General features: G+C 37.4%; 1 protein-coding gene across 1 annotated transcript in view; it reads right to left on the bottom strand.

The window, feature by feature from the left end:
• Positions 1 to 14,956, bottom strand: part of SEMA5A (semaphorin 5A) — a 314,579-nt gene that overhangs the window by 186,246 nt on the left and 113,377 nt on the right. Inside the window, exon 5 of the mRNA XM_054636324.2 lies at positions 11,739 to 11,838. Within this exon, the coding sequence (XP_054492299.1) occupies positions 11,739 to 11,838 (100 nt within the window). The remainder of the gene's footprint in view (positions 1 to 11,738; positions 11,839 to 14,956) is intronic.

Genomic DNA, 14,956 nt, shown 5'->3' with positions numbered 1-14,956 from the left:
AATTAATTACTATAAAGGCAGAAAAAAAATTAGAAGTGACAGGTATTCAGGGCTTCAAATTCTTTCAGAGGCTGTCTTAATATGTAGCCCTTTGGGATAGGGACTTAGTTAATTTCTAAAACAGATTTTCAGTCTGAAGGTCTGGCTGAACATGAATGAAGTAGATATTTATACTGCATGCATGTATATCTGATTCATTGCTCCAATCTTCCTTTAGAATCAATGGGAAGAAATACCCAGAGGTTTGGCAGATCCATGTCACCAGTGCTGGATGGCTCCATCAGAACACACACACAGGCAGATTAAAGCTCTCCATCCCTCCCCACAAAGATGGGAACCTCGTGCAGTTAGCTCAGCCACATGTATGTAAAATTTGAAGCACAGGATCCCAGTAAGATGGCAAATCTGCACAAGGCCCTGAGTTTTCACAATTTGGAACAAAGTCTTGCCCTGTGTGGTCTCACTTCTCCACAGCCTAAGAATGTTTTCCCACAGACAGCAGGAGCTACATGCAGACCAACCAAGCACAGATTTCAAAAGCCTGCGCATCTATTGCAAAAATATTTCTCACTCTGCCTTTTCTCTACAGCAGCATCACTGCACCTACAGACCTTGGGAGGGGTCCACAAGCAAGAAATATTCCTCCTCTGACATTATTTTCTTTCTTTCTTAGTTCTTATCACACCTCTTCTTCTTCTTCTCATTATTCATTTTTTTTCTACTGCATCTTCACAGAAGTAATACCCCATAGTCCTCTTTTTCCTGTTACCTTATTTAAAACAATTCTGATTTTCCAACGCTACTACAAAGTGATAATGTTTCAGAGATGAAAATAATGAAAATAAAATGGATTTTTAAATAATATAAATTACTTCCATCCTAATTTATTCATAACAAATTTGTAACAGCAATTGATAAGAAATTTAAAAATTCGCTTAGAGTAAAAAAAACCCCATATGACAAAGAGATGAGTGAATTTTACCTTTAAATATTTGCAATATTCATTAATTATCTGCAATATTAAATCCATGTAGCTTATAGGTGTGTAATCAAAATTAGAATCAGGCCAGATTTTTTGAGATAATAATGCTAATTCTTTCCCAAGAGGTATGAGGTATTGTTAATAGGCACAGATGGTCAGAACCTGTAGTTTACATTTCTTTTTTTTTTTTTTTTTAATGAGACAGCAGGGTAGGGGAGAAGAGCAAAACCAAAATACATCTAACTCAGAAAGACAACCACCATGAGCATCATGGCTATCTTTATTTATGGACTCTCAGAAACAACTATGAGTATTTATTTATTAACTCTGGTACATGTACGGTCTACTTAAATTGTGGCTGTACAGGAGCCATGTCACTAGTCTTTCCTAGGAGTATTGCTAAAGAGAATTACTCAAAATGCAGGAGGTGGGGTATTAAGAGCAAGAATCCATGTGAAAGTAAAATAAAGAGAATATTTTTTATTATACAGTTAAATCAGCACAAAGAAATAGCTATAATGCTTGGGTTTGCATCATGAAGAGACCAGAAGTGGATAAGCAAAGAAAACAGTGCTTTGCAGAACAATGTACACACACAAAGCTTCACCAACAAGTTACATGCAAGTGGACTTGAAAGGCTTTCACCAAAACAGCAGGAACTAATGCATTATAGTGCTCCTAACACTTCTACACTTCCTCTGTAATGACAAAAAATACCTTCACTTTCACAGATTGTCCTACCCAGAAGTATTCAGCAGGGAGCATAAATACTTGGTCTGCTCCTCACCTTGGTGCATTTAAACTTCCATCACCCATCACTGTACTACTTTCACTCCAATGTCAAAGAAACCAACTTCACTGCTGGTGCAAAACTTTTTTTCCTTCCAATGAAAATGAACTGAATCCTCAGCAGGTATGAATTGCTCTCTTAACTCAGTAGTATCAGACTCACAGGAATGGCACATAAATGCCCCATCTCACTCTACAAATAAATGCAGTCTCTGTTGCAGAATATGTGAGCAGTCTGGTCTCACATGTTTCGTTTTCGGGACCATACATCATACAGATTTCAATTTCTATGTGTACTTCATCTTCAGATATCTACTGAAAATTTATGCCTGATGAGGCCTTTTTAGGACAGATTATCAAATTAATAATGTCTTTTTAACATCTTCTATTCTGACATCATTTCAGCCTGTTAAAACATAAGCTATTGTGCCAAACTTAAAAATTCTAAACAAATAAATTCACAAACACAGTGCCGGCCTGAAGAAAAACAGACACTCAACCTTTTTCTTGCCTTTTTTTTCCTAGAAAATGAGATTTTTATCCTATTCAGTAGAGCACAACACTTCTACACATTAATATATTCAGTGTGAAATTAGAAAAATTGACCCTATAAGTGTTAGGGAGACTAAAATGTCTACATTCATGTGAATGATCAAGAGGCAGAGCTAATAAGTGTACATTTTTCAATTTCCTGTGGCTGTCAATAACCAATTAAAATATTTTTAGCTTTATAAAGCCAGCAGAAGGAAAATTGAACAAGAAAAGCAATGTGCAAGAGACAGTAAAAACACCTTAGCAACATAAACTGGGCAAATGGACAGCACAGATTGACTGTGACTACATAAATAATCCTGGGCTAAGTGTCAAACTAGCACTCCGAGAGCAATCAGAGCTATTCCTACCTAGATGCGCCCACTTCAGTAAAACTTGCAGGATTTCATTCAGCTTTCCAAATCCAATAGTTTAATATTTTAAAGCATGCATCACTGGCATGTGAGAACTCATTCAGAAAGCACACATATGAGAAAATATCTAAAATAAAATTAAAGAAATGAGCATGACAGTAAAAAAAACACATAGGAAATGTAGTATTAATAAATCTGGCAGTCCAAAGAAAAAGTCATTGCCAATTTTCATGACACGTGCTGAGCCATTATTCTCCTCATGACACAGGTAAAAACATTTTTTCAAATTGTTATTGAGATTATGCCCTGAACTGCCATCTTTCAACCTCGGTTCAGCTTTATTCCAGTGCACTTATGCTTTGAAGGCAACAATGAATGAGAAAGAAAAATGAAATTACATTTCTGAAGCACAGATACTACCTCTTAGCACACAACCCTGCTTCTTTTCCAAATATGGTGGCAACAAGCAAGACAAATTTTGCACGCTGGAACTAAACTGATTTGACACTCGTGATAATTGGCAAATTTGTTTCCATTTGGTGCTTAATGAATGAGGAAAGCAAATATGTTACATAAATCTGCAAACAGAAGGACATTTAATGAGAAGAAAACACAACTAACACTGAGATAAAGCAACATCCTTTACTCCTTCGGAGATCCAGCAGGCAGTAAGCATTTTGCTTTATATTCACAGCACTGAACAACTCTTCTAACTCAGCTGTTATAATTAAAACCCATTAGTCAAGAGCTTGCTCAAACCCAAGGGTAAACACTTCCACTGGTATCAGTGGGAGCTGAATGAAAGCACACAAAAAGCATGCTCCAGTCACCTCCTTCACAACAATATATTTCAATCTATTGCAGTGAATATGTTCAGTATGACTACAGCTAAAAGTATAAAACTAATCTTCTGTATATTCCTGAACAATCCAAGTAAAAAAACAATTAAAAAATCATAAAGATTCAAAAGTATATCATGTTAGTAATGGTTGTTAAATCCGGCATTTTACCTTTTTTTTTGTGAAATTGCAAGCTACAGAAGATGAATGGGACAACAATAAATATTTTTGCACTAAAAACAGACATGAATTAGAAGAACATTAAGATGGCACACACAGTTGAGGGAGACATGGATTCAGGGATTAGGCCTTTTAAAAAAAAGATGGCAAAATATAATAATATCACAGAAAATCCCCATAACCCATCCTAAGCCCCCACATGCATTTGCAATTGAAAGCCTGAAACAAGAAATCGGGGTTTCAGCAAACTCAAACACTCGAGGTATGACCAGACATGCTGCCAAATCTCCTGGAAATAAACTAACAAAAGATTACTTCCTGTTCACTTCTTTCAATAAACTAACTCACATGAAAGAAGAAAATTTTATTCAATTCACTGGGAGGAAAAAAATAGTAAGACTGAAAATGCAAAGTATAAACTCCACAGGAGTCAACTATTAAGCAAAATTTCACAATTCCACAATTGAGATGGTAAAGTTCTGGGTGAAAGGTAATTCTAGATTTGCAGTGTAGTAAAGTCAGCAAGTGGAAAGAAAATTAAAAAAAACACCTGTTAAGGACAAAAGGAGATAATCAATAAAAATAAAACTATAATGTACAAAATATAGTTGGCTAAATTATAAGTCTATAGGAAAAATATCTAAAAAAGCCAAGGATGGTATACTGGAAATAAAAGAAACCTAGTACAAGTGTTCTAGTGTTCTAGTTGAATCATTTATGAAAATGGTCAAACTACAATAACAAAAAGCAGAATGGCCAAAAGTTATAATTATCTTCATTTTGCATGAAATGGAAGCCACGGCAAATGAGAATAATGAAATGAGAGGCTTACTGATAAATGCTAAAGATGTGACAACAGCATATGCGCAGAGATAAATATTTTCTGACTAGTAGGTCTTGTTGATCCATCCTAAAAATTATGGAGAAGTGATTTTTGTTGTTCTTATTGCTCTTTTAAAATAATGTTTAAAATTACAGGTTTTTTTGAGGAATGAAGATGAGCCATATTTTATTAATATTCAAAGTGGCAAAAGGCAGACTCACACAATAATAAGCTGACCAGTGAAACAATAAACATGTCAAAATGAATAAGAAAGTCACTATAGGATTCAATTATGATAGAATCCCAATAAAAATTTAATTAATCCACTCAGATCCTGTGAAACCTGATTTTCTTCTCTGATACTTTCTCCTCTGGATTAGTAAATCGTGCTTTGAATCCCTGTGGTTCCTCATACAGCCCCAGCTATGCTGAAGATCCTAGAACACAGCACTCCTGCACAGATGTTCAACAACAGCCAGATGTCACTTCCACATATTTCTTGCCATGGGCTTCTCCAGAAAAAGCAGAAAAGTACCAGGTGCCTCTGCACCTCTGGAGGTCACCCTCCTCCTGAAGTCATGCCTTGTCATCTCAAACTTCCATTAACATCTTTCTCTGTTGGCCTTGACTTCTCTCACACAGCACTCAAGTTCCCCCCAGCTGGCAATGGCCTCGCAACATTTGACACCTGTCTGCCTCCAATGCATGCAGGTCAAGGATGTTTCTGAGTATTATGTTTTAGTCCAGGTGAGTTTGTAAAGTTATTGAGCTATTTATTTAGTCAGCTGTTGTTGGATACAACTTTATCCTGAAATTCCAGCTCAACCAAAATATTAATCCTGTATTTCATAACTGTGGCTAGCCAAATCTTTAATACTTTTTTTATTGCTGCAACACATATGTCAAAGTACATGCCCCCATTTTTATATTTTGGCAGAAATTACATATAATGTACAGTATTCACTCACATCAAGGGCCATGCAAATTCCATGCGGTCTTGTTACCATTTCATTGTTCAATATTTTAATCTTCTGTTTCTTTTCAAGATTAATTTGAAATTATATTTAAACGCTATTCCAAATGACCCCCAACAATGGAAATGGGCTTAAAACCAGAAATTTTAGACAGTTTTCACTTTTTGTGGTCTCCTATTACTGTAATCAACTTGGGCACATAAAGTTTGCTGGAGTTGTTGGAGGTGGGGTGCAAGAAGGGTCAGTGGGAGTGGAAAAGTCTAAAGTATCCAAAGTTTGGATATTTTCTTTTTCTTTTTTTTTTAATAAACTGAAATTACAATTAAAAAAGTTCCATTTACCCCTATTAAAGGGGTCATTTCTCTTTTGTTCTTACTCTGAGTCAACTCCAGGGCTCCTGTGATGATGCACCACGTCAGCTATTCTAATTAAAATGCCAAGACATTAAATCAGAACAAGAACAGGAAGGACTTTTGTGGAGTTAGTGAATTGCCTAGTGTCACTGCAACCAGACTATTACCAGCATCGGTGCAAAGAAGGAGAAAACTGCAGAGTGGAACCAGGCATGAGCAGGAGATGTATGAAGCTTTAAAAGATTTTCAGGAACCTGTTAGCAAGGTAGGAAAGACAAGCAGTAGGGGGGAAAAGACCTCCCTCTTTTTGCAGCAGTTAGATGATAATTTGTCACAGATTTAGCATTAAACCATACTTTAGATTAGATTGGGTTAGATTAACCCAGTTCAGTCAGTGGAAGGACAGACATTGATTACCCTGAGCCAAGTGTTAAATGAGCAGTGATACCCAGAAGGATGTTGAAAGAATAGAGCACCAGTTCCCTCTGCCTGTATATTCTCCCTGTATCTGTAGCCTTCAGAGCACCTTATTAACAAGAAGCTCTCAGATTCTCCAGCTGGGAGCAGACAACAGTAAAAAGCAAACCTGTGTAGTTATTTATTCCTTTATTAGAGATCCTTAAGCCACTGTTAATGAATCCTTTAATTTGGCTTTCTGTTATTATGGCAAGTAGTGGTAATGGTTCAAATTAATGTTCCCAAACACACATCTAATTAAGGGAGAAGCCATACTGTTGCAGTCCTTCATCAGTGAGATAAGGAGTGACTGAGGCAATAAGCCACCTCAAAGCAAGACATAATCCTAAAAACCAAGTTTAATTAACTTTAAGAAGAACATACAGGAGAAAGCCACCACTATTAGGATACTCTGTGTAAAAAAAAAAAAAAAAAAAAAGGTAAGGTATATCTAAGTATGTATTAGCCAATTAAAAAGAAAGTTGGATAGCTTTGAGACCTGTTTCTGATATTAACTATATCATTTAAAAGTATAGCCCAACTTGAATTAAAAAAAAAAAAAATCGACATTTTAGGAATGAACTCAATCCAGGCTGCTACCAGTTCAAAATTTCAAGCATAGGAGGCTTGAGAAAAGAGGATAACTTCATTTCTCTTAAAAAATAGACATAATTCTTCTCATATGGTTTGAATAAAACCACTGAGAAAACAAAATAAAAAGAAGAAAAAAGAAGAAAAATTTAAAAATTGCCCTAAACTACTGGATTTCAGACATACTTTTTGTCGACTCTCGTTTAGCCAAAATGGATTAAACACTTCTAGCAATTTTTGGTTTATCAAAGCTAGAGCTGCTATGTGTTATGTACGTTGCCAGGAGATGAGGAGGAAAAAAATGCAATGCACAATTTGTCTGGGCAATTCACAGACTGTCTTATCCTTCCCCTAATCTGGTCTTCTCCCCCTTCAACTGACCTTCCCAAAGAAACATATGGCAAAGCACTTTCACACAGCAAAGATGACAAGGGTGTTCTTGGAGAAATCCATGAATCTTAAGGCCTACTGGTATTTCAAAATACAGAAATCACTATAATATTTTATTACATGCTAAATCAGTCTACCAAGTAATACACAGAGAAATACTTCATCTAAATATTTTATTGGAATTTATCAGAATAAGATAAACAAGTAGTTTCTCATTTCCTTGAGCTTACTGAGGAACTAATGCCCTGAGAGTAATCCTTTGCTGGTGCCATTTAATTATAAAAGTAAATTCTGCCCTGCCATATGGGTTAGCTTTTTTCTAAGAAAACAAATGAACTCCCAAGAAGGTTTCAGATTGCAATAGAACTCATTTATTTTTATCTGCCAGGTCACATACAATATTAAGAACAATGCCTGGGGCACATTTTAAAGATACAGTTTCCTGGGAGCATGGGTTGCATGATTAATGTGAAGGCACATACTAGCGTTGGAGTGGTACCATTCACTGATTGCTGCTGATGGTGTAAGGAAACTGAAACAAGGCAACAAAACTCCAGCTTAATCAACTCAATATCTATAGGAGAACTGGATGTTTTGCAGAACAAAAAAAAATTATCAACCAGTTATAACCTTTACACAAGGAGTGGAAGACAACCTAAGGAAGCTGAGGGCGGGGAAAGGCAGATAGATACAATTGTAAGCCATCTATTTTTGCCCAGCAACAGAATGCCCACAGACATCAGAAGACCACCTTTATTTCCCAAACTGGACAAGCAAGACTAATCTCAGCAATATAGGATGAACTTCCTAATTATTGCCTGCTATGGTGAATACTATAGAATAAAGTCCCTTCCATATTTCTGAAGACCTCTATATCAAAATTATTTCTGTTCTAATTTTGTTTGCCTCAACAAAATGTGACAAAACTCATTGCATCTTGACTAAATTACTCATGGCCAACTTAAACTATCTGGTTTTCTATCAACACTGCTGTTCCATTTATACTGCTACGTCCTTTTCTAGATGCACCTGCTGATGGATTTATGGGCAGGTGCTGTGCACACGCTGTGCACATGCTCAGGCCTTGTTACCCTGCACCACATTTCCAACCCTCTTCTCATCTGCCTTTTAGCAGTCCTTCCTTACATTCATAACTAATTTCATTAAACCTTGTTCAAGCATAAATAAACAGAATATTGCACACTAGCACAATTTAAAGTCTCCAAAGAACCTTGTGCAAAGAAATCAAAAGTTCTCAATCAATCTGGGAGGCACCTTTTGGGGTATCATAGGATCATATCTGTCTTTCCATGCAGCTGCATGACATTGGCAGCTCCCAACAGGAATGCAGTCTGGATTCCAGTTGGGATCTTTGCTACCATTCTCAATAAGACAAATCATAAATATCTTTAGAGGCTGTAGAGCTTCATAAATGAAAGAGAGTCACCTGCCATGAATATCAATAATGGAAAAGGGATTTAAAAATTTCTAATAGTATCAAACTTCCACAATAGTATTTTGTTTGATTTCTAAGGCAGAGAAATTTGGGATCATTAAATCCATTAAGGTGGAAAAAGTCAATTATAAACATAAGATGAACCAAAACACAGCTTCTAGCTGTGAAAAATCATTCTCTAGTTTAGAATACCACTAAATTACTAAAGCAGAATCCTGAAGGTGCATGGATGGAGTGCGCTGACCCTGGTTGAAGACCAGGTTCTCATCAAAACTGCTCTATCACTCCCTCCTCAACTGGGTAGGAAAAGAAAATAAAACCAAAGATGCGTGAGTTAAGGACAGGGAGACATCACTCACTGATTACCTTCATGGGTAAATAGAAACAACTTAAAGAAATTGACTACATTTATTACCAATCAAGATCAGAGCAGATCTGATTACAGGCTGGGGATGGTGTGGCTGGACAGTGCCCAGGCAGAAAGGGACCTGGGGGTACTGGTCAACAGCCAGCTGAACATGAGCCAGCAGAGTGCCCTGGTGGCCAAAAAGGCCAATGCCATCCTGGCCTGTATCAGGAATAGCGTGGCCAGCAGGACCATGGAGATCATCCTTCCCCTGTACTGGGCACTGTTGAGGCCACACCTTGGGTGCTGTGTCCAGTTCCAGCCCCTCAGTTTGGGAAGGACATTGAGACACTTGAGCATGTCCAGAGGAGGCAGCACAAGGCTGGGGGGGCTTGGAGCATAAGGCCTGTGAGCAACGACTGAGGGAGCTGAGGTTGTTTAGCCTGGAGGAAAGGAGACTCAAATGTGACCTTATCACTCTCTACAGCTTCCTGAAAGGTGGCTGTTGACAGGAGGGGGTTTGTCTCTTTCTCCAGGCAAAAACTGACAGAATGAGAGGACACAGTCTCAAGCTGCACCAAGGGAAATATATGTTGGGTATTAGGAAGAAGCTTTCACAGAAAGGTTGATAAAGTACTGCAACTGTCTGCCTGGGGAGGTCATGCAGTCACCATCCCCAAATGTGTTTAATAAGAGACTGAATGTGGCACTTGGGTGCCATGGTTTAGTTAAGGTGTTAGGGCATGGGTTGGACTCTATGATCTTGAAGGTCTCCTCCAACCTAGTGATTCTGTGAATTCTGTGATTCACAACAAATAGATTTGGTCTACCTGCAGTGGAGACTGCATGCAGAAGGTGTGTAATCAGAAAGATTATCAGGGTGATCAACATTTGCTGTGTTGGGGACTACAGCACCCTGACAAGTGGCTGCAAGTCTCTGAATCTAGGATCCCATGATGTACAATGACTCGTGGGGCCCAATGCCTAAAGAACAGAAAGGTGTGTAGTGAAAAGGATGTACTGAAATCAATAATACATGTAAGTAGAGAAAACTGCAGGCAAGCTTAGGTATTCGAAAGGAAGATCTCCATGGCCAAACGCAACACCAGAAAGGTTAAAATTTAGAATGGAAATGCAGAATAAGGAAAGGGAAAATCAATGCCTTCTATGAACAAGTAACAGCCATCTATACTGACCTGTGTGAAACAAAATTGCTGTTATAATTTTAATAACCTTGAATGGTTTTTCTTTTAATTTTAGTCAAAACAAGAGATATAAAGCTCTGAAGCATCATTAACTTTTAGGAAAAATACATCTTGTGATGCATGGTATCTTTAGCAAAAAGCAGAATTAACAGCTGATTTTTTTTTGTAGTCACTGCTTATTCAACAAAATCATCCCAAGCTTATCCCATAGTGATTTAAAAAGCTTCATCAAAAGCACTGGTTTATATGAGCTTATTTTTTACTCAGATTGTCCAGATAGACAGTACAGAGAATAAAATAAGAGAGGAAGAAGAGAAAAGTATTCTCTTTTTTTTTTTTGAACAGTTATTAGAATATCTGTACAGAGTGCACTAATCCAACAAATCCAACACACATTTCCATGGGTCTGGGGCCTGGGGAGAGGCTCAGACAACGTATGATGACAGTCCTTACAGAGTAGCAGCAGTTGATAACCTCACACCTCGTTTCATTTGGTAGCTTACAGAATTGAAAAATCAACGTCAAGAAGGCACAGAAGACCCCACTTCATGTGGGCCAAAGATACATGAATATACACACACACATGCACCTATTTCCACACTCAGAAAGCTTTCCCCTGTAGATAAGCAACTTCCACTGGTCCATGGAAAAAATTTTCTTGCAGTGCCTTTTATGACTCTGCATTTTGAACCTCATTTTCAGCTAAGAAGCAAACTGGGAAACAGAAATATATTCCAATGCTAAACCTAACAGATAAGTGAAGTGACTAGAACTTTGTTAATTCAAAAGCAAAATATATTCAGAAGGTGGGTGTGAATAATAAAGTTTAGATGGTTACATTTTTTTGGCCAACCAAGATGTTTTACTATGCCTCACACACTAGGAGGGAAAAAAATAGTATTTAAGGACTGCCACTGCTTCAATGTTGACATCTAAGACAGTGTCACTGTTGATCACAGCTTGCAGAGTGCTCTCCTACTGTGCAAACAGTGACTATCACCAACTTTTCCTCTAATTCTGCAGTCTTTAACAGATCGCTCCTGGCATCATAGTGAATAATTATTAGAAACGTCCCAACACAACGAGCCACATCATGTAGCCAAATTCAGGATCATCCTAAGCCTCATGCAATGGCATCTTTTGTCACATTACCATATGGCACCTGCTTGTTCTACTGGATGCACACAAGGATTGTGTACTCCAGGACAGTCCTCCTAAAAATTAGAACAGTGTAAGCTATTCTAAACCTTGATGCCAGGCAGGCAGTCCATCTTGTAACTCTGGTCAGGGATTAGAGAAATAAACATACCTAACATTCAGTTTAGTGGGTCTAGAAAGCAGGGGAGTCACACGAGAGCACACTGATATTGGAATTTGGCTAAATATTGTTTATCAACAAAGAACAAAATCCAGTCTGGTGCAACCCAAAAAAGAAAATAGATTTCTCACCTTGCTCCAGCAATAAGCTCTTTTTGTCCTGGGTCAAATGTTAACTGTGAGAAGTCCACAGCATCTTCTGCTTTGAACACGTGTAGCCAAGGGGCAATTTCTAAAAACAAATCAAGAAATACAACTTTTACTATAAATGTTATAGGTGTAGTACATCAGGTAGTCACCATTAAATCTGCAGATATTTCGAGTGGGTCTGCAAGTTTTCTCCTTATGGTCCTCTAAGGAAACACAGGAGGACTTTCACCAGCATGCCATTCAATTTATAATACAGGCCTGTAAAATATATAGGACCTGATACACATTTCAATCAACTATCTGTATTTTGTTCTGAATTGTTTTTCCTCCTTGGGTAAAACAGAAAACACCACAGTACAACTGCAATTCACTGGGACATACTCAAGTAAAGTTAGATTAAATTTCCATGCATTAAAAACAGCTGAGGACTAGAGGGTTGTTTTTTTTAGATAGCTATTTAGTTATTTCTTTTCTGTACAAAAGGATCTGATTAAGTGAAAAGCAATGAGGAAAACAAGCAGGTTTGACTTTTCATCATTTTTCACAATAAAAAGATTGAGAAATGACGGATGAAAAAGGAAAAATGTTTGACATTCTTTGAACTTTTTTTTTCACTTTCCTTTCTCAGACCAATTTAGTGCTACATTAAGCAGGGCAGACAAGCATGTGAATTACTGAAAATCAGCAAGGGGCATGACTTGTATTCAGAATACAAACATGCTTCTACTTTCAAACTTAAGCACACATAAATAGTTGCAAATCAAATCTTTAAATATTTTCATTACTAGTAGATCCTTTTTTCATTCATATCACTAACTGGACACTAAAGTTTGGCTAAATGAACTCAATATTGTGGCTACAGAGCATAATTATCTTTAATTTTTACTTTTTTAGAATAGACATATAGAATATAGAAAATTTCTGTAAAAATAGAAATGGTAGAAATTGCTCACTAAAAAAGTCCAGTTGTACAAAACCCTCATTCTCTAGAATTCTGAAATTGTCAGAACATTGACTGAAGCTTTTTTGTTTGTTTTTTTTTTTTGATGTAGTCACAAAGCAGTGGGCTGGAACTTACATGAAAGGTGAAGAGGGCTGAGTATGTACGACTCAATGGGCTGCAGGCCTAATTGAAGATTACAGGTGTGAAACAGCCACTTGAAAGACCAAAATCAAGGTCATGGTCATGACCATTTAGAACATGGAGTCAAAACCAACCCAACACCCTAAGGGTGCTACAGAAGTGCAATTTTTGACAATGGTATCATTAGCTGCAGCTCAGGTAAAAACACTCATTCTAAGCTTTCTTCTTCACTCACAAGCATATTTTTGCTTTTGCAAATGTCTCAGTTGAAACAATCCATGTCTGGTGTCTGTTTCAGGATGATTTGTTCCTAATTTAAAGTTTTAGCACAAGTGAGCTATCCATTCCTAAGGAATGGGCCCAGGAGAAAAATGTTATTCTGTGTCAAAACGTGTTCAGCCATTGCAGACAACCATTAAATGCAGTGTGCAGAAGCTGCATCATCATATACTTTGGAAAAACAGATGGAACTGTGAAATAGAGTCACTTGGGTGTCAGAAAAGTAACTTCTGCATTTTTAATGTCAGCCCGTATGCATCTGGGCAATTTCAGGCTCGCAATGCCAGTTTGTACATGTTCTGCAGTACTTGTAGCTAAATTCACTGTTGATTTCCATCTGCATTGGATGGATGCTCAAACCAGGATTCAAACACTGGGGTGGAAAGGGGATATGGCCACATATTAGATAACTGTGATTACAGCTGCCATCAGCCATTGCTGCAGATACTTTGCAGAGAACCCAGCAGGATTCTGAGGGAAGAAAAACACTCAAATATATTACAGGCCTGTATATACAGCCTTATACATACTTATCTATTTTTATTTAAAAATTTATATATATATATATATATATATATATATGGCTACACAGGCAAGCATAAAACAGGTGTTTCCTAAACTTTTTGCACTTGATTTTGCAGCTCTAATTTTTCAGTCATTCATTTCATATGAAACAACCAATTGCAAAGTTGTAAAACATTAAGAAATTAGGTAGGACATGAAGATGAGGAAATCTAGGGGTAAATCACAAAGAATTTCAGTTACTGGCAAAAGAAGGGGGAAAAAATAGAAAACAAAACAAAAAAACCAGCCAGACCCACTGTGGAAACATCAGTCTCTGAAAGAGTGACAAGGTAAGCAGCTGAGAATGGAATTACCCCAGCTCTACATTGGTAGGACAAGTGAGACCCTTGGTATTCTGACAGAAGAGGAGAGGAGTGGCTCCCCACAGCATGAGAGGCCAGGGAAAGCTCAGTACACAGAAGTACTGCAGTGCCAGAAGGCTACGGGAAGACTGAAATTCAAAGACTCAATTCTCTTCCACTTGTCCTGCTGTCTCAGCACGACACAATAAATTTTCAAGGTACAGCAAGCAGGTGATTGAGACCACTTCCAGGTTTGGAGCAAGGGGCCAGGCAGGGCAAGGCAAGCCCAGGCTAGAGAAAAAGAATGAGGACTTGCTAAGAAATCTCTCTGAAATCTGAATCCCCTTCAAAATATAAATTATTTTATCCTGTCTTTGTTGCATTCAGCAGTGCTCTTGCTTGAGGGAATAAGGTCAGGAAGAGCAAATGGCTGCTAGAGCTCTTCTTTTTCAGAAAACACTCTGAAACTGTATCTCATGTGTCTCACAGTGGCAGCATGTGTCACACAGAAATAAGTATTTATGAGATAAAGCTACAACTTCATGACACTTTTGTAAGGGAAAATGAACAAAAACAGTGCCAACAAAAATTTTAAAAAAGGCAATCCAACCCCACGTACACTGCAAAAATAAAAACTTATGCAACCAATCAAGAGAATAATTATGTTTCTTTTCACCAAAACAGGGAAATCTAGCTAAAAATCCATAGGTGAAACAAGACTTTTTAGTTTTGCTTTGAATTATCTCCTTAGAGTCAAAAAATCATAATTAGCTACTAAAGGCCTATAAATTATTTTTCTTCCAATTAAAATCATAATGGTAAAGTAGTAAGAAGTAATAATTTAAATTTATTAATGGTTTTCATGCAAATGCAACATGACAAGCTTTACACAATAACACAGTAGTACATTTTGTGTACTACAACAGTAGCATGAATAAATGTGTAAGGCAATTAAGCTGCCCTGCCAACAC

This window comes from Agelaius phoeniceus, chromosome 1 (genome assembly GCF_051311805.1).
Source record: "Agelaius phoeniceus isolate bAgePho1 chromosome 1, bAgePho1.hap1, whole genome shotgun sequence".
Classification (NCBI taxonomy): Eukaryota; Metazoa; Chordata; class Aves; order Passeriformes; family Icteridae; genus Agelaius; species Agelaius phoeniceus.
The sequence above is the reverse complement of the archived record's forward strand: the minus strand, read 5'-3'. Positions and strand labels throughout refer to the sequence as shown.